The sequence below is a fragment of the Linepithema humile genome, chromosome 4 (assembly GCF_040581485.1).
Source record: "Linepithema humile isolate Giens D197 chromosome 4, Lhum_UNIL_v1.0, whole genome shotgun sequence".
In the NCBI taxonomy this organism is placed as follows: Eukaryota; Metazoa; Arthropoda; class Insecta; order Hymenoptera; family Formicidae; genus Linepithema; species Linepithema humile.
Window position 1 is genome coordinate 30,101,867 of NC_090131.1, and position 22,971 is coordinate 30,124,837.

The window sequence follows — 22,971 nt, forward strand, 5'->3', positions numbered from 1 at the left end:
GCTCTCTCCCTCTTTCTTCGTATTTGTCTTCTCTTTCTTTCCATTTTGCTCTCTTTCCTTCTCTCCACGCAAACTCCTTCGAACATGATTCGCAGCTTTTGAATGTGCCTCGTAAAAGCGCGCCACCTTCATTTTTATTACTTTTTCATGTTTTTTGTGTTTTTATGGACGTCTAAAATTAAGAAAAATAAAAAATCTAGAAAATAACTTTAAATTATTTCAAACAAAATTAAATATATAAAAGAAAGCGTTGTTTCTGAAAAAAAATTGTTGAATAATGTATGCAAATGTGAAAAAAACAGAATCAGATTTTTCAATTTGTTAATTCCAGAATTAATTATTCAAATTATCTACACATTCTTTATTTTTCAATCTAGCACACGTTTATAATGTAAGTTGATACAATATCTTGTCGCAAAAAATTATAATTTTATAAGATGTATAAAAACTAGAGTATGGAAATCAAGTATATACACTATTTACATCATTATTCTATTGTACTGAATTGCATATTACACACAGAATATAAATATGCTTAATAAAGCGCTATTTAAATTTGCTAGTTTAGTTATATTCTATGTGTGCGGTCGATGAATCTAGCATTTCAACTTCGGACGTGTCGCTGGTCGAGTAATTAACAACCAGCACATCTCGCGTTTGCTGTTCTAATTTAGGTGTACTATTTTCCCCTTTGCTTGAATTCTCTCCCCAGCTTCCAGAGAACAAATTTGTTCTTAATTTGTCGATATTTTGACTATCGGAACTAGGGCACACGGTATTCGAACTTTCCATGGTTAATTGAACTTCGTTATCCTCGACCAGTTTAGTTTCATTCCCTTGAGACTTGCTATATTTCGGTATTTCCGTAGGCGCATCTGAAAAATTTCCATTCGCAGATAAATTCCGTTTCCTTAAATAAATTTAGGAGTACAAAAATCAATTGTTACAGAAGGGGCATGATTTAAATCATTTGATTAATGATTTCTTATCTCCGAAAAGCATTGTACCAAATGTGAAAAAAATTCCTTGCATCACGATCTTTAAATGCAAGGAATATTGCGATTCAATCGAATGCGTACCAGAATACGGCGGTGCCTCGTCGATCAACTGCTCCATTACGTAGCCCAACATAGTTGCAGTAAATGTATCGTCTCTTCGAAGACCAAGTGCTCTATGAAAAGCATCCACTGCCTCCTGGATGTTGCCCATTAATGCGTGAATAAATCCGATTGACGAGTATGTCGATGGATTCAGAGGATCTAAAACTAGCGCCTGTTGATGATACTCTAATGCTTCGTCGTACTTTTTCATTTTTCTACAAGTGTGTCCCAGATTATTCAATAATGATTCCCATTTGCTGGGAAGAATCACATTCCTTAGATCGCCTTGAATACTTTTCATGGCTTCCTTAAATAATCGTTCTGCATTTTTGTAACTGTGTTTAACAAGAATAACTTTTTCAATTATTTACACGGGTAAAAATAGGGTAAACAAAATCTCTGCTTTCTAAATGAACTTGTAGCAGCTAATACCAAAACAATACTTACTCTAAGTTGTAAAAACATATAACACCCATTTCGTGTATCACAAACGGGTCGTTTGGTGCTATTCCTTGAGCTTGTTGAAAGAATTTGTCGGCTAATTTGAGATTATTCGTCAAACCGCACTCCAATCCAATATATAAAAACGGAAGATGGCAACCTTTCATTAGTTGAGATGCTTTAAAATAAGCAGCCATTGCTTGATCATGTTCATTTTCCACGGCAAAGGAATGTCCATATGCCAACCAAGCGGGACCAAACAATCTATCCAGTGCGGTGGCCTTTGCTAAATATCTTCTTGCTTGATCACTTTTACCTGGAATACGCAACAATGTTACAAAATAATCTTTAATTCTTGTTCCTTATTTACATCTCTACATCTGAAAATCTTTACAGTATTTTTTAATTTTTTAATATTTAATCTTGTTTAAGAGAAAAATGTATATTTTAAATAGTAATAAGATACCTATAGTGTAATAATAACATCCCACTGCAAACCATGACAAGGCCATTTCTGGATATAAATCTACTAATCTATGCGCCAGATAAAACAGAGCTAAAAATTAAAGTCTTGTTAGAGAAAGTTTGTTTATTTATTGAGACAAGATATAAACTTACCATTAGTTTTCTTAAGCTCGACTAAACAGGCAATGTGCACTGGAAGACAAGAATTATGGTATGGATCCTTTTTCAGGATTCTGAGGATTATAAAAGTGTTTTAGATTACATTTTGTTACAGAATACGAGCATAACATTTGATTTGTAATATAACCTACTTCTCTGTAAGTGAGAAACATTGATGATAGTCACAATTATAATACAATCTCTCAGCCTTTGTGACTTCCATGTCTAAATTGTCTGCTAATCTGTCAGTGACGCTAATTCCCATTACACTACACGTAATTAACGATTGCTTTGTGTTCGGTTCTTGATATTTCTTTAATTTGCTATCATACAGCAGTCTTAAAAGTTCTGCTTCACCTTTTGTACATTGTTCATATGGTAAAGACTCCAAGAGTTCCCGTTCTAAATTAACAATTTATACACACAGCTACTTATTATAGCATAGTTATTGCACAGTTTGTCCAAGAAAATAATACATCAAAATTAATATAATATAATATACCTTCAGAGGCCGAGAGCATTTGATTTTGCACTAAAGCTTCAAACGCTTCATACGAATAGACATCACACTGTAAAGCTTGCTTGTAACATTCTGTTGCTACTGCTCTGTTATCCATAGCTTCATACACTCTTCCTTTTACATATAATATTGAACTCTGAACCTATAAAAGAATTGTACAATAATTGTCTTGAGTTATAATAAAAGTTAATAATGTTTCAAAGATGTCTTTAATCCTATATAAATATACTTACATTTTTTGGAGCATCCTGAAAAATGTCTGTGCGATCGGCGAAGGTAATACCTGCTTGTGTTATATTTGTACATATTTCAGATTCATTAATGACTTGAAGCGCATCATTATATTCCTTAGCTTCCAATAAACACCTCACAGTTAAGTAGTGACACATTACATTAGTCTAAATCAACAGATCATCGTTTAACTGATATTTATTAAATATAGAGCTAATTATTTATTATCATGTACTGAAATTACTATCTATTAAAAATTACCTTTTCCAATCCATATCTCTTTATGAGGTGTACAGCACGATGATATTGTTTCATGAGATACATACACTGCGCCAAGGTGCATACATCTTTCGGGTCCTCATTACTTAGTGACACCACTTTATCAGCCCAAAATAAAGCTGCACTGTACAGATGCTGGAAATAAAAACAACAGATTTTGTACTTGATTTGATTTGCAATTTTAACAAGAGACTTACCAAATCAATGTAGGATTTGACTAGTTTTCTACAATTTTCCAGATCAATGCTTTTTTCATCTATCGAATTATGCATACTATCGTTATTTGTTGTTAAAGGATGTGACATGATTAACACTGCAGTGTTTTGGTGGTTCAGAAAAGTTAGAACCAAGTGAGATCAAGGAATACAAATTAGTACAAATTGCAAACTCTCTTATAAAAAAGAAGAGCGTATTTTGCGTCATCTGGGCACTGCTTTTAGGAACTAAAATAAATTACCGACAAGATACGTCGATAATTCAGATGTATGCGCGCGGGTGCACATATATGCTTGTATATTACTTTTTCGTTTATTTATTATTATACACATGAAATCTTTCTGTAATTAAAAGCAAATTTATCGTCAAATCATAGATAACTGTAATTTTGTCATCTATATAACATATGCAAACAATATTCATTTAATCTTCCTGCTAAATTGGGAGCAATTCAAAAGGTAATAAAACGCCAAGATTTATACCATTTATATTTGCAATATATTAAATAATTATTAATTAGATACAATCATGTGCGATAGTAATTTAAAGTCTTATCATTTCTATATACATTTTTTTTTCTTTCTCTGCTTTTTCCATTTCGTAATGTTTTAACAATCTTTGCATCATTCGTTATAAGAATCTTAATTATTATGACACGAGTTGCATGTACCAGATATACACATAAACATTAGCTTCCTTTATAGCTCTTTTCGCTTTATATTATCCTTCTTAATCTTGTATTATTATACAAAAATGGGCGATGCGCCAAATAATAATTAGTAAGTCAATTACCAATCTTGTTCATCGATATAGAGATGTGTAGCATCGGTGATAGTTTTAAGATTTACAAATAGCAAATACATAATACGTGCAAAATAATTGAAACAAATCTCAGACGCAGCGACAATAGCGCAAGTTTGCACATAAAAATTGCTCGCAACTTAAAATATATCAAAGAAACGAAAATGCACAATGCACTTTAGATTCATAATCCACCTCGTGTATCTTTTACATACGTATATAAGTATATGTGATCTTCCTTGTTTATTCTCAAGTTTTATGTCTACGATATTTTCGTTTAATCAAATTCTTATTTGTACGTATCCAAAAGTTATAAAGGTGGGCAACAAATCCAATCGACCTGACGCAGTTACGTAGCAGAGAAAACCAAAAATTTGGCGGAAAAAAAGAAACGTTTACATTTAATGAGACATAATACTGTTGAATTGGTTATTTCAAACTACCTACCCTCAGTTTCAAAGTGTAAACACGCGTAGTCACTCGAATGCATTTGTGTAATACAATTATACTTGTTATTCCGTAATTACTTATTCTGTCTGCAAGTCTTACGAAACTTTGGTACCCGACTTTTTGACGACTTTCACATACGGGCACTTAATCCATCATTAAACATTACTTGTATAATGCGAAGGAGGCACGCGCAAAAGTAGCTATAAAATTGCACTTTACATTCACGCCTGATCGAGACGGTCGAACATTAAATAATAATTTTCATTTTTCGTACAGAAAAAAAAAAATAAAACGGAAATCGCTAAACGAATGCCATAATTAAGAATGGACGTTGAAACCATATCCATGATAACATGTGTATATACATCACATGGACTGTTTAAGCCAATTGACAATAAATAGCTAGATAATACAAAAGAATAATGCTGATTATAGATTACATAAACGTAATAACATAATAAACGATAATCAATATCGATAACATGCCCTTTTGTAGGTAACCTAAGGGTAGGAGGAACTTACATATTATGTTGAAGTTTCGATAACTTATTTAAACATGACTAAGCTTGTTTTTGCGGTACAACAGCACATATGTTTCATATAAAATTCGAAGACATCTTTAACAGCTCGCTCGTTGTCATCCTACTGAAGTTAAAATTTTACATTTTCGCGAAACAGTAACTACACAGTGTACGAAAATTTGTCTTTACAAAACGCTACAACGGAAAGATTTATGAAAAAGTGACGCATGCGATTTGCGATTAATCGTTCATAAATTTTCTCATTGTGTCTTCAAACGCGAATTTCCGCGCACTTTGTACATGAGACGAGCTCTCTGCAAAGTGTATCTTCCACATATTCGTCGCTCCGATACCAATCATATTAATACGTATTATCATGTTCTAACTCAATGTTAATAAATTATTACAAATCAGTTAGTAGATATATATACGCGGTTTGGCCGTATTTCATAATTATATCGCGAAAAATTTAGCTCAGCATGATTAGAAGTAGAAATTAGCATAGTTGGCAATGGCAGTACTTGGAAGAATAGAGATACAAATTCTCGGAGACTTCTACTGACTATCACAATGCTTTACAATACTAATATCATAATAGCCCACGATAAAATTCGTAATTCACGAGACACCGAATAAACCAGTGCAGGAAACGACTCGCACACACCGCAGTTTCCTCGCAGAGGTCTTTACGCACATTCAACGGATAAACGATTCAAGTGCTTATTGAATACAAGACAGATCAGACACAGCGTTATTAACACATTATCCGAGATTTACACTCAAAGTTCTTAGCGGACATGAAAACGAAACCACAAAAACCTAATTAGCAGCAGTTCGAGAGATTTGAAAAACAGTATTACACCAAATGTTTTTATGACATTTTACTGACTGATAATAATTTGAACGATAGGAGAGATAAATATCGCATCAGAATCAAAGATACACATCTCACGTTACTTTGGAAGTATGAAACCTTTGCCGTCCCAAGTTTTTTATTCATTGTTGCAATTGCGTATAAAATCAATTCGTATTTCAGCATCGCTTTTATGATTCGTATCATCTAAAATGTATAACGCGTTTAATATTTTGTTTTTACTCCGTCAGTTTACTCTGATTTTTTTTTTGTCTCATTACCGTTATAGTATCCGTTGAAGATAAAATTTACATAGTTATTGTGTGTTAATTAGGATCGTATAATAGTTTATACTAGACTTGAAAATGTCTTCAAATTTGATACTTGCAAATATATACGATCTTTATTCGTCACGATATAATTTTTGTTACGAAGCATATATGTAATTGTCAGATGAAAACTGGAATTTTATAACTAACATAAAGGCTTAATTTAATTTTTAAAGCCTTGCACTCCTTTTAGGCTTCGTTATTTTTTATTCGCGTCGGAAGTTTAATCTACAATCTGATCCCTGATTAATAATCCCTGTAAAACGGAATATTGTTTTTTCCCCCGCGCGATTGTGTTATAACCAAATTTTACATACATTCAAAAATTTCGATTTTCTAAACTTGTGTAGCAGATAATCTTTGGTTATCCAAAAACACATCTATTAATATGTTGTTGGTTACTTTCTAATCTATATTTCTGTAAGGCAGAAGCCGCGTTTTATCGTATGTTATAATATTTCTAAATCTCGAAATCTTAAATAACTGTGGCTATACATTAGCCACCGTTAAACCACATTCGTCAAAATTTGTGAACTATATAATATAATCACATTTATATATATATAATATATATATTTTTCATATATTTTTAAAGTTCTATATGGGTTTTTCTCCAGCTTTTCAAAAAAAGATCGACAATTTAACTCTCTCAGTAAAATTATTCATAATCTTACACATATATGATTGTATAATCGTTATAAAAACACGAGATGATAAATAATTATGTAATATGTGTATTAAATGAAATAGTTTAGGCTATATTCTTAACCCTTTGAGACATTCGAAAGCAAGATGCACGCTGTGTACGAACGAGCTGAAACAGGATTTGTTTCGGTGTGCGGAACACTTTTTCGCATTAAAAAACCGTTGAATTATTCAATTGTTCAATAATTTCTATCTATGAATGCCTAAAGGCACCGATGGTACACAGTAGGCGCTTTTATCTCGAACACCTGAGGACGCCGATTACAATCAAAGGGTTAATTGTTCGAATAAGGATTATAACTTCTGATGTAACAATCTAAGTAAAACTTTTCTCAATATTTGACGTGAATTATCATAATGTGAATAATCACTTTTACATTTGAGAGAGTTAAGATAGGATCTATAAAATTGTTTGTGCCAGATTCTTATTTGCTAGTAAAATACCTATCTTTGATCAGTGCTTTTGGATGCACTTTCGTATAGAATTTCTCGGAGCACGATATGAAGAACAGAAACTCCTCGTAGAACTCTCTGTTCATTTATTTGGCCTTTGAAAAAGAAAAAATTCAATTTGATTCCGTCGGAAGTTTGAGATTGGCATATTAATAACGAAAGATTCAAATCGTTACGTTTGATGGAGACAATAGCAAAAAATAACTTTCAGTCGTTTAAGGTAGAAATAGGCTATTTATAGGATACTATATACGCATACTCGGGAAGAACATCAATCCGGTATATGATAGCAGAGCTGGTTAATCCTCTTAATCAGAATCCTCTTCGATCGATGGAGGTAACATGGAGAGATGCTGCGCACTGAGCATCCCTTTAGAAAGCGCATATTCGGCTAGAGCACGATGGCAAAAGACATACTGATCCGGCATTTGAATACTGTAGGCCCTCTGTGCTCTGATTTTCTCGACGGTTCCTCGTATGTCTACGGTTCCGGTGTCCTCCAGTCGCGATATGCAAATGTCCAAGGTGCAAAATGTACCTGGAAACACGCCAACTCAGATACATGCACATCCGGAACTTGTGTATCGCGGAAAAATGCCGCACCGGTCGCGCCTTGCCGTCTTCGATTGCAAAAAATTATCTATCTACCTGTCCTTCCGATGCCAGCGCTGCAATGTACAACTATAGGTGGTCCTCGGGGATGTCCGGCCCATGTGTCTCCTCTACTGGCGAGTAATTTGCTCTGTTGCTGTCTCACTAGGGATAAGAACTGCAGTAAAGCTTTAGCCGATTGAGGAACACCGTAATCTGGCCACGCTGTGTACAGCATATGGCAAACCTCCCTCGTCTCATCAGTCTGAAATGTGATAAATAAATGTGAGTAAATAACGAAATGTAATGAGAGAAGAAAATATATGATATAAATATATATATATACCTTATTGTTTGTAAGGAGAAGCATGGATATTGTATAATCTGGATTTGTATCAACTTCAAGAGTGGTCACGGTGAAGCCACCCGCTTGTACTTCATCACCAGGTTCCGGACCCCAGTACTGTGCGCACTTCGTGCGGCCTCGTTCCACCACTCTGAAAAATGAGTTATTTATATGAAATTGCAATTCTTCACTTTAATACAGACATGTCAAGTTTGCGAGAAATATTGAAACATTGATGTATGAAATATTACAGACACTAAATACTAAAAAAATATGTTGAAATTATTTAAAAAGTATGAAAAACACAATCCACCTTGTTGTCATGACAACGACCAGCGTTTGCTGTTCCCAAACCATCCTCCAGAAATCACCGCAGGTTTTCGGAAGAGGACCCTGAGTGCTGATAAACGCATTCTTCTGCTTGTAACCGTCGACGAAATTCGCATTAATGTAATCAGACGTCGCGTCCCCGTCTATTTGCGAAAGGCAGACTCTGCTGTGATCGTAGCAGAGCACGTCGGTGTAGCGATTCTTTGATTGATTAGACCTTAACCTGGAAATGAGCGATACAAGAGTATTAATTAACTCGAATGGGACTGGCGTATCGTGCAAACGCAAAATATTACTGTTACACACTTTGCATTATTAAATGAACCATCCGGCGGTCTCTGTCTAATTTCCGCGTATTCCGCTATGAGGCCAGCGCGTCCTCGAGAATGTATATCCGCTATAAACTGTTCCATGGTAACAGCCTGCAGTCCGGGATCGCCGTGGAGGCTGTCGTCATCGCTGAAGCCCGAGCTGGCGGAGGACGGAGGCTGAACTGGGGATGGCGCCTCGTCGGTTCCGATCCAAACGTCACCGTTCGCGGCGGTAATTTCGATGTCGCCGATGTTCGACACACCATTTTTCACCTGTTTGTTCTTATCGATTATAGGACTAGTCGAACTACTGTGCGTTGTAGTTCCGTTGGGATTTTGATGAACTGTATGATTTTTCGCTGTGGGCGAGACAGGTGTACCCACTCTCGGGGTGACCTAAAAATACGCAATGCACACTGCAGATAAAAGATGTTGTCATTTAAAAAATATCAATATTTAAGTAAAAGTTTCCTTTAAATTTTCTAAATCTTCTCAACACAGCTTCGCGCTGCTTAAACGACAAGAATGGAAAGTGAAATGTAAAATGAACGCAGCATGGAACGTGTTGACGCAAAGAAATAATTCAAAATACAAAAATTTCAAACATTTGAATTCGGAAACTATCTTTCCGAATATTCAATCATTGAATTACAAGAGTATGTATTTTTCAATAACACGAAGTGAATATTTGGCGGACTTAAATTTGTATGCGTGGACTGACCTCGCACAGTTCACCCCCGCCTCGGTTCGTCATGGATTTAAGGCAATGAAGTAGCCATGCTTCATGCTGTATCTCCAACGTGCCGCCTAAACGATGTGGTAATGATTCTCGTGGGATATGTAACGTCAGCTGAGGGATGGACACTGTGAACACTCGATCCCTCAGTTTTTCACGAACGAATAGTCGAAGGATCTTGAAGGGGGCTTTAAACCACAATGGTGCAGTCACTATCAGAACTTTCTTCAGTTTCGCTGGATAGCCTCCCTGGAAGAGTCATACAGAAAGAACGTTACAAATAATTTAACATCACCGCGTAACACTATTTCTGCTTAAGACATTAATTAAAATTATAATTTATATTAATTTCTAATCAAGCATTTGACATTTTCTGTCAAAGCACATTAAAAATAACAAGTGTGTTTAATTATAGATAATTTTTCCTCGTAATTTTAGATGTTTAAATTTAACTTTTACATTTCACAACCAGCGGATTAAAATGTTGGTGGAATCGCATATCAACGCGATATCTGGGATTTTAATATTTTTATCTTCTTACGACGGAAACAGTTTAGTAAGACGGTTTATCGCGAATTCACATAAATAATTTCTAAAAGTACGGTTGCGCTTGACCTTTCAAAGGCGTTGCAATAATAGAACAGTCCATATATTACACTGCATTAGCGAATCGGCTGCCAAGTATAGACCGCGTATATCGACGCGAAGGAAACGTTTTTGCGTGCGATAAGCGCGATAAGTGCTTCTTTAAATCTCAGTCGAATGGTCGAATAATCGCAACACCCCGAAGAAACTACGTGCCTTTGCGTCTTCCTCGCCGTGATTTCTCGCATTAATCAGCAAATTACCGTTCTACCGACGAATGCGACGAGGCGAGGCGTTACGCGAGCACGAATGAACGCGCGTTTCACGTTTCCCAGTCATTTCGCAACACGCATAAAGTAGAGGAAGCCGAGTAACTTAACCCCCGGGTACGGAGCAGAGGGCGGAAGTACCGTAACGCCAACGACGTCAGCAGCACTACTACCACCACCGAAGGCGCGTAACATCAGCCGCTACGTATACAACAAACGTCATCGAAGTGCGAGCGCGTAACGAGGACGAGACAGACTGGCGCGATTCTGTTCCGGGAAGAAATCTCAGTTCCGCGACCGCGAAGCGGCGTATAATTTTAGGATCGCACGAGCGCGCAAATATAACGTCCCGAATTAGCCGAGTCAAACGTTGTATTCCGACCGCGCTCCGCTATTTTCCGCCGCTTCGTCAAATTCCGCGAAAAGTCACGTTACATGTCGGTCGGTCAATCGATCGACTGACAGTCGAAATTTACCGTGAGCAGCCGCTGCCGGACGCGGCGGGAACGGCGGGTGAAATCGCAGGCATATTAATTACGAGGTCGCCGCGGCGAAGCGGCGGCGACGATTCGTCGACGATTCGTCGAGCTGGCGTCTTCCGCACACTCGCGCGGGGCATGCGACGGTAGTCAGACACTCGGGCTCGGTAGTCAAAATCACCGCCGGCACTCGGTCAGCAAATCGATAGTGCGAGATTAGTATAACACCGCCGAAGCGCACACTTAACAGCGGGAGCGACGAGCGGCGTCGTCGTCGTCGTCGTCGTCGTCGTCCGAGCGAACGGAACGATGTCTTCGTTGTGGAAAAACGCTGGCCTCGCACGCGAACAAGGACGCGATCGAATAAACGGGGGGAGAATCGGGTCGTTCGTGCCGAATGCGACAAGGTACCGCAAGGGGGTCACGATGATTACTGACCGCCAGCGTCGCGACGTTATCCGGAGCGCAGAGACGCATGCGTCGGCGCCGCCGCTCTCGCTCTGCACGCGACCCCTTCTTTTCATCCACCGACATCCCTTACGCGAATTCCTTTTTTTTGCACGCCGGCGGCGGAGGTATAGCAACCGTGTACGCGGTGACGTATTGCCCGCCAGTGCCTCCCAACCGCAGTTTCCGGTCGGAGCGGTGCGTCGAGGTCGATCGCCGGAATTCCCGATATTTTATTCGTAACTCGGAGATTTCGATGAAATATTACACGGACTGTTCCCCGGTATAATTAATCATTAATGCTAATACGCGCATGGATATTCATGTGGAAATATCTGCAGATCTTGGAAATGTTATTTCGAAAATTTCATTATCAACGATAATAAAATAATGAATCATTTCCTTCAGATATTCCAAATATCTCACGCTATTCCTCGATCGTTTATTTCATCGCACCATGCGATGCTATGTTGCAGCAGCAACGGTTTTATCGTAAACTACTATTCGCGAATATGTTCCTCCATCAATAAAGATAAAATTGTGAAATTCAAATCGAACATCGTGTAACGATATGTCGACGCTACGCAATCATTCACGTATACGAATACACGATGTACCGTCAAATTCGACCATTTACTCGTTCTGGCAGAAGACGCGTGAAGCAACTTATGCGTATCGCGATGTGCATGCAAATGTCATCGCACACCGAAACCTTTATAAAAAAAAAAAAAAAAAAATCGTCGTCAGACAGATACCTTGGAAGTACGGTTCACCGCGCATTAGAACCCGATTAAATTGCACGGTGCGTGAAGGTCTTTCACACCTTCGCGCTCCTTCGATAACGACGAAAATATCTCCTTGGAAAAAAAAAAAGAGATAAAAAAAAACCAAGCGAGACTCCCGTCTATGATCGTCCCTTCGAGTTATTTAATATTTTGTATAATTACGTCAGTGATGTGTACTATATATAACGGATGCATATACGCACATACTTTGTGACGTTATCAGGGAAGGAAGTTTCTAGGAAACCTTTGAAAGTCACCCTACGTCATACTTTGATGCGCTTCGTCGCGTAATTGCAAATCCACTTTTCGCGAAGCATAAACTCCCCTAAGCCTTCGCTGCTCTTTGAACTGCACATCCTCACGCGCCAAAAGCTGATTTAGATTTTGCGGCTTATCAAGAAGCGGCAGTCTCCAAACAAAAAAAAAAAGAAAAAGAAAACGGAGCAATTAACGCAGTGGTAATGAGTTCAGTCTCAGATAAAAATTTTTTTTAACGAAGCAGCTTTACGAGGCAAGTGCAAAATTTTCTCATTCGTTAAGAGCGACGAATTATTCACCATTGAATCGAAATTATCGATTACGTAAAAATTGGAGTGGCAAGACGTCACGCATACATTCAGATAATGATACCATTGAAGTGACGCTGCATTCGGAGGGGCCAGGAGAATCAGATACATCACATATGACACCATTTTTTACGTAAGTGGGCTGACCGCATCAAAGCATTAACGCACGAGACTATTTCGACCGACCGGCGATGACTAATTGGGTTAACTTCAGCGACGGTAATAACTGTAATGCCGCTCCGCCGGACGAAATTGCACACAACGTGAATGTTAATCGGACCACGCATTTAGACGTCACTGAAGGCACTTCATGCTCACGTAATTCGTATAATTATTATTACGCTCGTATCTTTATCTAGAGAAATTCAAGAGAACAGAAAGTGTATTGTCCTAAACATTGCGTTGCAGTAAAATATATACAATTCCACAAATTCAGGCCGCAGATAGAAAAACGGTGTGCTCTTTGCGAATTTTTAATTACTTAAAACGAAAATTGTCGCCAAGAAAAATATTTTCTACATTTCATTGCGCTTAGAATAAGATGGTTTCAATTTTCATATAAACATTTGTCACCAAATATATTTTAGTGATTAATAATATTATAATAATATTATTAATAGCTATTATTTATTATTATTATATTATTTATAATATTATTAATAATATTAATAATATTATAATCAATAATATAAATATAAGCTATTTGTTACTACGATATTTACAATTAACCAGATATATTGTTCCGACTAGAATCTAAAGGAATAGCACAGCATCTTTCTTTCATACGGCGACATTCGTATGTGACAGAGCACCTCTGTCACGTTGGTGGGGATAGAGAAATGAGACCATATATTGCTATACATAATGGATATTCGCCGCAAGACTCACTCTCCTCTCACTCTCGATCACGATCTTTTCTCGCTTTCTAACCCCGCTCAACAGCGGTGCTCCGCTTCGCTTGGATGAAACAATAATCGTTACGCTGCTTAATCATGTCGCATCGCAAAGTATTACGCATATTTCGAGAGAAAACGGTGTGTAAATCGATGTGTAATGTACGGAGAAAATATCGATGATCTTGCCACTTGGATGTCTAGCGTGTGCAGAAAAAAAAAAAAAATAAATAAAATAAAAAAATAAAATGCGAGATTCTGCACAAACTTTCTTGCGCAGTAATGTTGCAATAGGAAGTTGAGAAATTTCTTTCGACGTTCATCATATCCTCGCGATAATAAACGGAAATAAACTTCGCGCTTCTTGGTCATTTAGGCAAGACGCTTGTAATTGATTGTCATACATTTTTCTGTACTTGGATTTCTATTCGCGCCTTTAAAAACCTTTCCCAATTTTTCACAGATTGTTTTTATATATTTATAATACATTTATATCTTATATGTAATCGTAATCTTAAAAATATATTGCTTATGTACATGTACATTGTCCACACAGTTCTTTTTCTTTTATAAACTTGAGTAGAATTAAAATCGATTTCATGCCTTATTTCGAACACACCGAATACGCGCGTGCAATATTATTACAATAATGTTAATATTCAAAATGTATCGCTCGACTTACCTTCAAAAGAGTCAGAATTTTCTGAGACAGGTCATAATCAAAGTTCTGGTACTTGCTGTCAGACATGTCATAAATAAAAACTAGACCATGCTTCTGCGTTTCTGCGCTTTCAAGAGCAGCATCTAATTGGTACACAACACCCTGAAAAAATTAATCGAGCGTGTTACTTCACTATTGCAAGTTTCGTAAATTTTGTGTCAACAGAAAACGGAAGATGTCTCCAATTATTTCAATAGTACAAAATTGTTTATTTAAAAAATTTTTTTCTTAATTCATCCACTAATAATACACTTTGCAAAACTCACTTGCAGAGTTGTTTGATGTGTAGTATTTTGTGGAAGGTGTAAATGCGCCGTAAAAATAGCTATTGCTGCACCTGTTGCATCTCTTGATGGCTAAAATTATTTATAATTTCCTTCAATGCGTATAACGATAAGCCCACAAAATGCAGGCATGCGTTAATTGGCTTCCTCATCTTACCAGGACAGTAAATTTTCCTGTGTGCAGTTCGCTGAGTAAAGGTTCCTGAGTAGGATGTAACACTGCTAATCCTTCTCTCCTTCTGGTGGCTTCATGCTGCTCGTACAGAGCTAAAGCTCGTTGAACCTCGAACTTCCGTGCCGCTAAAAATTTCACCGCCGTGCTCCAGGATACTGGCCCGGCTCGTCTCCCGGCTCTACACTTATTCACGGCTTCGATAAACTCTTTCGTGGCCTGGAAAAGAATTGTTGGACGTAAGTATTTTTATATAAATTAAATTGCTCATTTCGCCTGCATTAGCTTTCATCGAATTAAAGTATTTGTGTAAATAATGATTTCTTTAATGTACAAGCAGGATAAAATGCTCTTTCACAATGTAAAAATAGCACGCTCCTATTTCTTTTATTCTTCTTTCTCGCGACAAAAGAAAAGTGAGTGTGCTTGTTCTATGAATAAATAATCACTTGTGTTGCTGAAACCGGCATTGTGCAACAGAATGTGTATTGGGTAACAAAATTTCAGTCATAATCATTCAGCATCTTACATACATTGTTGCACAATGCCAACCTTGAAAACGGCGCTTTGCGTTAGTAGCGTGCGGGCAGGAAACGGTGAATTACAATCTTTATCAGCGCGACCCGATCGATGCGAAGGCAACATGTGCATATCTCGATTATTCGTCGGCTCATCAGTTCGTCACAAGTAACCTTATTGCATTAAAAAGAGCAGAAAAAAAAAAGAGAAACTCGACTTATGAATTTCGAAACTGGTATAATTTCGCTGACCTCAAATTTCAATGATATAAGCATTTGAAAATTCTCTCCACGTGCTAATGGAAGCGCAACAATTGGCATCTACTTTTTCGCATTTAGAGCGCCGGAAATTGAATCGGAATTTTAAGCGCGAATGGTGATTACGGCGCTTTTATTCCCCGCGATCGATCCTCGCCTCTCAATCGCACGGTCATTTTCATATGGAGCGAAGAAAGTATCGGGATTACATGCTGTTAAGACGGGGACGGGACGAGAGAGAGAGAGAGAGAGAGAGAGAGGCGACGTCGATCGTAATTGCCGATACCGTCGTAATAGCGACGGTATCATTTTTACACTATTAAAACGTGCAATGACCGTGGATGACAGTGAGCGTACACATATACGTATACACGCGCCGGGTATACTACCGATACAACTTCCGGTGTCCGGCTACCTCCCCACCGGCCATTTCCGCTATATACCAGCCGGCGGGGACCGGCACGGTAAGTGGTATAGGTCGACGTATATAGCTGGAGCGCCGAGGAATTTAATACCACAAAACTCTCTTGATACACATTTCTGCAGCTCGTGGCTTTTACGTGCGAATCGCTCGCGCAATTCGCCGCACGACAGGAAACTATCGACGCGAGCGAACGGTATTTATATTTCATCGCGATATTATTTCTTTTTGCCACGCGCTATCGAGCGCTTCGCCGGTACGTTAAACTGACAATGATGAGAGGAATTGATGGAAGTGTTAACCCTGAGCTTGACAAAGCTAAACGAGTGAAATTAGAATCGCCTAATGGGAAAAAAAAAAGAGGATCAAATCTATGAATAAAAAATTCGTATTTTTCTCAAACAAAATATAATAGTATAGCGAAATAATATGTGGAACAAAAATATCACAGTTACGATTATTGTAAAGAGAAAATAACAGTGAGTGATTTCAAGGACTGTTTTTCACACACATTAGAATTTGTCGCTTTCTCAGTCTGATTAGATAAAAATTCAACACAATTAAGTAAGCTTTCCAACATGAATGACTACTTACAGCGGACGAAGGAAGAATGAAGGGATCTTTAATCAGTGTTAATTAATCAAGCGTGACGTTGTAATCAACCCTTTACGCGTTACAGAGGAAACTACCTTTAGTAAAAAACAAGATTATCTACTTCTATAACGAGGGACGCTCGTTCGCTAAAAATATATAGCTTCACGGCAGACGGAAATTCAGCACCGCAAATCGATACGCGGGAAAATCTCGTTATAGAAGCTTCGTTGAAGCTTCAGATCAAGTTTGCCTGCACTGAGAGTTTGTTATGTGGAATGATCCATGTATTGATGTCGCCGTCAATTAAATAGACTCGGCCAATTGTACGGCGAAATTGCGAATGTGTGGACAATCATTATATCATTTCGCATTCCTGTAACGGCATTTAAAATTTTTTAAATAAATATCTTAATAATTCGATAAATTCAAAGATTAATTACATAAATTATTTCAAGCTGAAATAGTGCCATAAATTCCACATTGCAATAAATAATTTCTCGATTCAGTGACACAAATTATTCCATGAGAAATCGGAGATTGATTTTTCATAGACTACAACGTTTTATTTGACGGAAATATTGTCGTGAAGTTATTAATGCGTAATTTAACGTTACTTGCGTATTTCGACCGCACCCTATACGTAGAATTCATACGACTCACCGGCTATTACATTGATGTAAATTTTTAAGCGGCGGAAGCAGACTAGCGAATAAGCACGTATCGGCAGCGTCGTCGCTATTGACTCGTGCCGCGCGTTCGATAGTGGTTTAAAATAGTGATCGAAATTTCTACATTGAAATGTACGAGCGTTCCAAAAGAGCCGGCTACCGGAAGCACGACCCATTATTTAACACCACGTTAACACGTTCAAATTTCATTACGAACGAACAACCCGCAATCATTCCATTCGTCTTGATTATCGAAATGATAAAAAAAAAAAAAAAACTTTCAACATTATCGCTGAAAGAAATGATTTCCGTCGCGTGTTTACGATTGCTATCGCTGAAATGTTCGCGAGATAACAACGAGAGCGGATGCGAATAATGTTTACATTTTCGCGAACGTGCCTGCCGAATCGATTTCAACGATTCAAGGCCCGATAGCTGCGTAGAACCGATAACAATTCGATTGGAATTCGATTTCCAATGTCCTAAGCGCCGAAAGAAACTTTACGCCGCGATTGCCTGCGTGTTTCTATTGTCACGAGTAAAAGTGAAAATTCTCTTCCCATGTCAATATAGGTACGCGTATCCGGACTTTACGAAATTTCATCCACGGTCCGTGCTCGTCGCGGCTCTCTCTCTCGATTTCGAAGACAAGAAAGTCTGATGTGCGTGAACCGGATACCGAACCGCAAAAAGCGAAACGTATATTTGACAGGAATTACTCACTTGCTCCTGCTCGACGGTTAATGTGGCTGCCATTTTGGCTCAACACGCTGACATGCCCGCCGCGCGTACTTATTATTTCCAGTCTCGGTATCGCGTACATTCATCCACAAATGCGAACATTTTGTCGTCCACCATCACCGACGAGCCCTTACTTTACACGACGCACTAATCTTTACAAAGTACAATCATTCTTGATGGCAACGACGGCGGTAGCGAGAAACGGTAAATCATCCCGGCACGAAACCATTGTTCCACCGCCTCGCACGCACTCAAACGCGATTGTGACACGGCTCGGCTCGATCGTCTTCCCTTCGACGCTTGTGTCGCCATCTCAAAAGCGCGCTCGCGCACGACGGTATCTGCGTTATCTTTGATTTATGAATAATATTTGCACGAGAATGTGACCTCATTTTATAGTTGAATCACCGACAAGGTGCTATTAAAACAACTCTGATTAAAATTTCTCCATTGATTATGAGCGATAAATAGTTTCGTCCATAACCAAAAAACGTCTTGTCGCCGAGGTTTTCTCATAGTGTCGTCATCTAGCGATAGCATACTAGAAACGTTTGGATATGTGAAGTTCAATTAACTGCAAGTTACGTAGGGTGCTAAAATACCAATTAATAACCAAAAAGGAATCATGGAGTTGAGTTCAACAATTTGATACCAATAAAATATTAAAATTGTTTATATCGTCATCTAACGATATCGCATTATAAACTTAGACACGATAGAACGTTCATTGATTGTGTATTAAACAAAACTATTAATTCTTCATAGATGTTCCATCGTTATATTATGCTACACCATTGTGTGCAATTTGTAATTTCTCAAAAATTTTATAATTATCTGTGAAGCACGAAAAATATAAGTCATCACAAATTTGAAGGTAAATTTATGTTTCTTAATAGATTTTTCGTTACACAAGAGCATAATAGATTTGGTGAACTTTCTTAATTATCAACAAGCAATTTTTTGTTATAACTAATAAATAAGAATTTGGATAAGTTTAAAATTGCAAATCGACAAGAAACTCTTTTTCAATTTCAAGTGGATTTTCTAATTAAACATAATTGTCAAACATTAAATTAAAATTTAAAAAATTACTATATATACTTCTGATATTGAATTGATGAAAGAATCACTCATGTGTCTATAAACGTTCTGCATAACTTATCTGTTCGTTTCACGAACGTTTATTTAAGGATTGTGAGACGCAATGATTCAACGCCGGCATTTTGTAATATAAACATTTTTCTTATTCAAACGTATGTTCTTACATTTACACAGTACAAAAAATTATACTCAGACCTGCCGGCCCGCGGTTCATAACTGCTATGACTGGGGGCGGCCGGTGGTTGTAGAAGGGGGAGGCGTAGAAGGGTAGGTTAGTGCGGAACATTTTAGGGATGGGTACATCTCGTAGGATTCAAAGGTCTGTACATTGTTATACCATCCATTCCACTCCGCCCCCAATACACGGCCCCTTGTTTTCGTCCTGCCGCATTTTTACCGAATACATGCATACATTTTTTTTTCTCTCTCTCTCTCTCTCATCCTCATCACGCACACGGTTTCTCTTTATCGTTCGTTTCCTCGTTCACTTAAGCAAGATCAACTCTTCGGGTTTCTTTTTCTTTTTAATCATTTACATTCGCACGTATACCTGCTCATACTTCTTTCGGCATATTTAGCAACATTTAAATATCGTATTTTCCGTAATATAATTCCGTAATAATGACAATAATATAATAATTATAATAATGGCATAATAAACTGTCTACCTATGTGTGTATAATGTATATCTTTCGTGTTTCGTAAAGGGCATGTACTTATCGTTATGAGAGTCCTAGACTTCTTTCCTCCTTCGTATTTATATATGTATACATATATGGATGTATATAAATGTATGTACATACACGTAGCAAGAGAACAAACAATAGCATCTCGTCTTCAGCAATAATACACAGAAATACGTTTTTTTTTTTTTTCTAGAACTTTATACACCGCTGTTGTGGAGTTAGTACTTTTGTTGCTGCTTACACAATTCCGATAATTGTTACTTATCAACACTAAGATATTTAAAAATTTACTCGTTAAATATTATTTAATCAAGTCGTTGTATGCTAGACGAATGTTGAGATCAAAGAAATTGCGGATTTCAGAATGCCAGTGATTTTTATTCCTTTTCTTTTTGTTCATTCTTTTTTTTTCTGTTTACACATTTATGTCAGCCGTAAATAGTCGACGAGCGTATCGAGAATAGTGTGTAACGACGCTAAATCCGATTCAAAAGCTGCTGTCCGCATTGTCGCGCATTATAAGTGAAACGTAAATATATTGAGAAAGTCTTTTCATCGCACTAGAGCTTGCTTGTGTCACGTTTGCTACTGAACAAATTACCGAAAGAAAACAAAAGGAAAAAGGGAGGTAACGGAAGCGACAGCAGTTTTCGAATCGTCAAAAAAATGATGGTGCGAACGGCGGGATACATCTCGTCGCTCGCACAAACTATCACGAAATGATAGGAACTCGGCCTGTCATCTCTTCATCATTATTCTGTGTAATTAATTTTCTTTTCTTTTTCTTTTTTTTTCTACCTACTCATATACGATATACAACGCGCGCGCATTTAAACGTCCCGTCATCGTTCAACATTGGCACTTCAAAAGTCGTTCTTTTTATTCTTTTTTTTTGTTTTGTTTTTAAATGTTACGCAAATAATTTATCAATTAGCGTCTCATTACAATATAATTACTGTCTCGTTACAATATATCACTGTCTTTTCGCTTTATCGGACATAGACGGTTTGTATATGCTTTGACAAAAATAACATTCATTTCATTAGTATCCCCATGAGTTATCGGGTAGTCACTGGGTTTATGACAGCAATGAAACGTTTAATCAACTGTCCGTTTTCACATATCCGCTATTACATCTTAGAAAGTTAATATCGAAGAAGTTATTTGTTTTCTATTTTTTGTTCTGATGCCTTATATAATCGAAATGACATACAAAACTTGTAGCACCCTGCCGCTCGCATAACCGATACATACGTCGCCGTAGAAAAAACAATACGCCTCTAAAGAACATCGAACGCTCTGCGAACGACACGAATTATTATCCACTAAATATATATGAAATAGTTTATCTCGTTCACTGTTGTCGAACCGATTGTTTAGGCAGTGTTTTATCCTTTACGCCTTTGTCGCATGAAACGTAAAAAACTTAAATGCGAATACGTATCGGCTATTTCTGGCCGGGGCTTTGATCAAATACCGAAAGCACCAGATCACCAGAGCACACCAATAAACGGATCCACAGTTATCGTTGATCCAGCTATAATAACTCACGCACATTTAATTGCACAAAGGTACTTTTAGATAACCTCCTTTCTCCCTCCTTCTTTCGTGGGAGAGTTGCTATAGCAAAAATTCATTACATAGTATTTCATTATCTACATTTATATAATATAGACAGTGTGTGTATCGGATACAGGCACAATATAATTAATTACAAATAATGTATACAATCCAAAGTCCATCTGGTATCACAATAGTAATGGACGCGGCACTTTATCTATGCGCGATCCGGCCTACGATTGTTACCTTTTCACTGGTAATAAAGAGCTCGTCGGACTTTCACGTCCACTTCTCTCGGAAGGGGGGAAAACAAAACGGGAGAGCAAGAAGGTATTGTGCATAGGAAATTCGAATGAAACAACAAATAACTAATACTCCTTGGCTTAGCCAATGTCACAAAAATCTCCCGTTTAAATATTCGTCAAATATCACAACAAATTCTCGCACCTTTGCGACGACCTTTCTTCTCGGCCTCCTGCAAAAATTCTCTCGGTCTCGTTCAGAGCTCCAGCGTCAGCTGTGCTCAGGAGCGCCGGCAAATGGTTGTCTCTCGTCCGAAACGACGAGACCCGATCAAGGGTGTCAGTGGATCTTAAAATTGCGCGAAGAAGATCTAGGGCTACGTGTCTTCCTTCGTCTTCGTCTCATTGTTGGCCTTGGCGAGTTTGGCGAGAGTCTCCTCCTTGACGTTAGCCAGAATGGTCAGCGAGTCCTTCACAGCGTGGTAGATAATGTTCTTAATCTGAAGTTTGTCCTCGTGATTGGTATGCGTATCGGATAGTGCGCGAAACTCTTGGGTTAGGTGGAAGCAATGCGAAACGTTTTCCGGCGACACAAAGTCCTCGGCCACCTTTATGCAATTGTGAAGATTGCGGACCTGATGCGGCGCGCCGGCTGGTACGAATACAGCGTCGCCTAGACACTGGACAATGGCGTATCTGCGATCAAAAATTCAACATCGTATTAAATATTATATTATTCCGTAGAATCGTTACAAACAATGAATTCTTTCAAGAGCTACTTCAATCTACAAAATAATTTATTTAAAAACAAAAAAAAACAGCACTTACCCTTCAACACCGTATTCTCGGTACAATCGTTCCCGCAACGGTCCGTCCAAATAACAACTCTGATCGTGTATGGGATCGTGATGTGGTTCCAAGCGAGCCCCACGTTCCAAGGCAACGGCATTCAAGAGATCGCGAATTTTGTCCGCGTCGCGCGCCGCATAAATGTGCCACAGTGCACCGGGTGCCTCGCCACGCTCGCGAACACGCCGACGCGTCAGAATATCACAGCCTGCTTCGTCTATCGCTCTCAACGCTTCTGTAAACGACGAATATTTTCATTCGATTAGTTTCTGAACGAATTTCAACTACCGTCTTC

The 22,971-nt window shown here is 38.0% G+C and overlaps 3 protein-coding genes across 3 annotated transcripts in view; all 3 read right to left on the reverse strand.

Annotated features, from left to right (window-relative positions):
• Window positions 1-333: 333 nt before the first annotated feature.
• Cdc16 (cell division cycle protein 16) lies at window positions 334-3,603 on the reverse strand. The gene is made up of 10 exons (XM_012364947.2): window positions 3,393-3,603; window positions 3,178-3,330; window positions 2,919-3,083; window positions 2,668-2,827; window positions 2,318-2,567; window positions 2,160-2,239; window positions 2,008-2,097; window positions 1,548-1,857; window positions 1,080-1,435; window positions 334-875 (listed from the first exon to the last, which is right to left on the reverse strand). Exons 1-10 carry the CDS (start codon window positions 3,498-3,500, stop codon window positions 565-567), a joined length of 1,983 nt encoding a protein of 660 aa, XP_012220370.1. The 5' UTR covers window positions 3,501-3,603; the 3' UTR covers window positions 334-564.
• Window positions 3,604-3,886: 283 nt separating this feature from the next.
• On the reverse strand, window positions 3,887-18,517 carry Ptpmeg2 (Protein tyrosine phosphatase Meg2). Its single transcript, XM_012365045.2, has 10 exons — window positions 18,221-18,517; window positions 15,024-15,257; window positions 14,849-14,938; window positions 14,544-14,684; window positions 9,823-10,086; window positions 9,097-9,497; window positions 8,774-9,013; window positions 8,461-8,611; window positions 8,172-8,379; window positions 3,887-8,061 (listed from the first exon to the last, which is right to left on the reverse strand). The coding sequence occupies exons 1-10, from the start codon at window positions 18,251-18,253 to the stop codon at window positions 7,832-7,834; spliced, it is 1,992 nt and encodes a 663-aa protein (XP_012220468.1). The 5' UTR covers window positions 18,254-18,517; the 3' UTR covers window positions 3,887-7,831.
• Window positions 18,518-19,459: 942 nt separating this feature from the next.
• Window positions 19,460-22,971, reverse strand: part of Kdm3 (Lysine demethylase 3) — a 252,626-nt gene continuing 249,114 nt past the window's right edge. Inside the window, 2 exon segments of the mRNA XM_067352917.1 lie at window positions 19,460-22,523; window positions 22,656-22,911. Of these exon segments, the coding sequence (XP_067209018.1) occupies window positions 22,205-22,523; window positions 22,656-22,911 (575 nt within the window). The 3' untranslated portion in view covers window positions 19,460-22,204.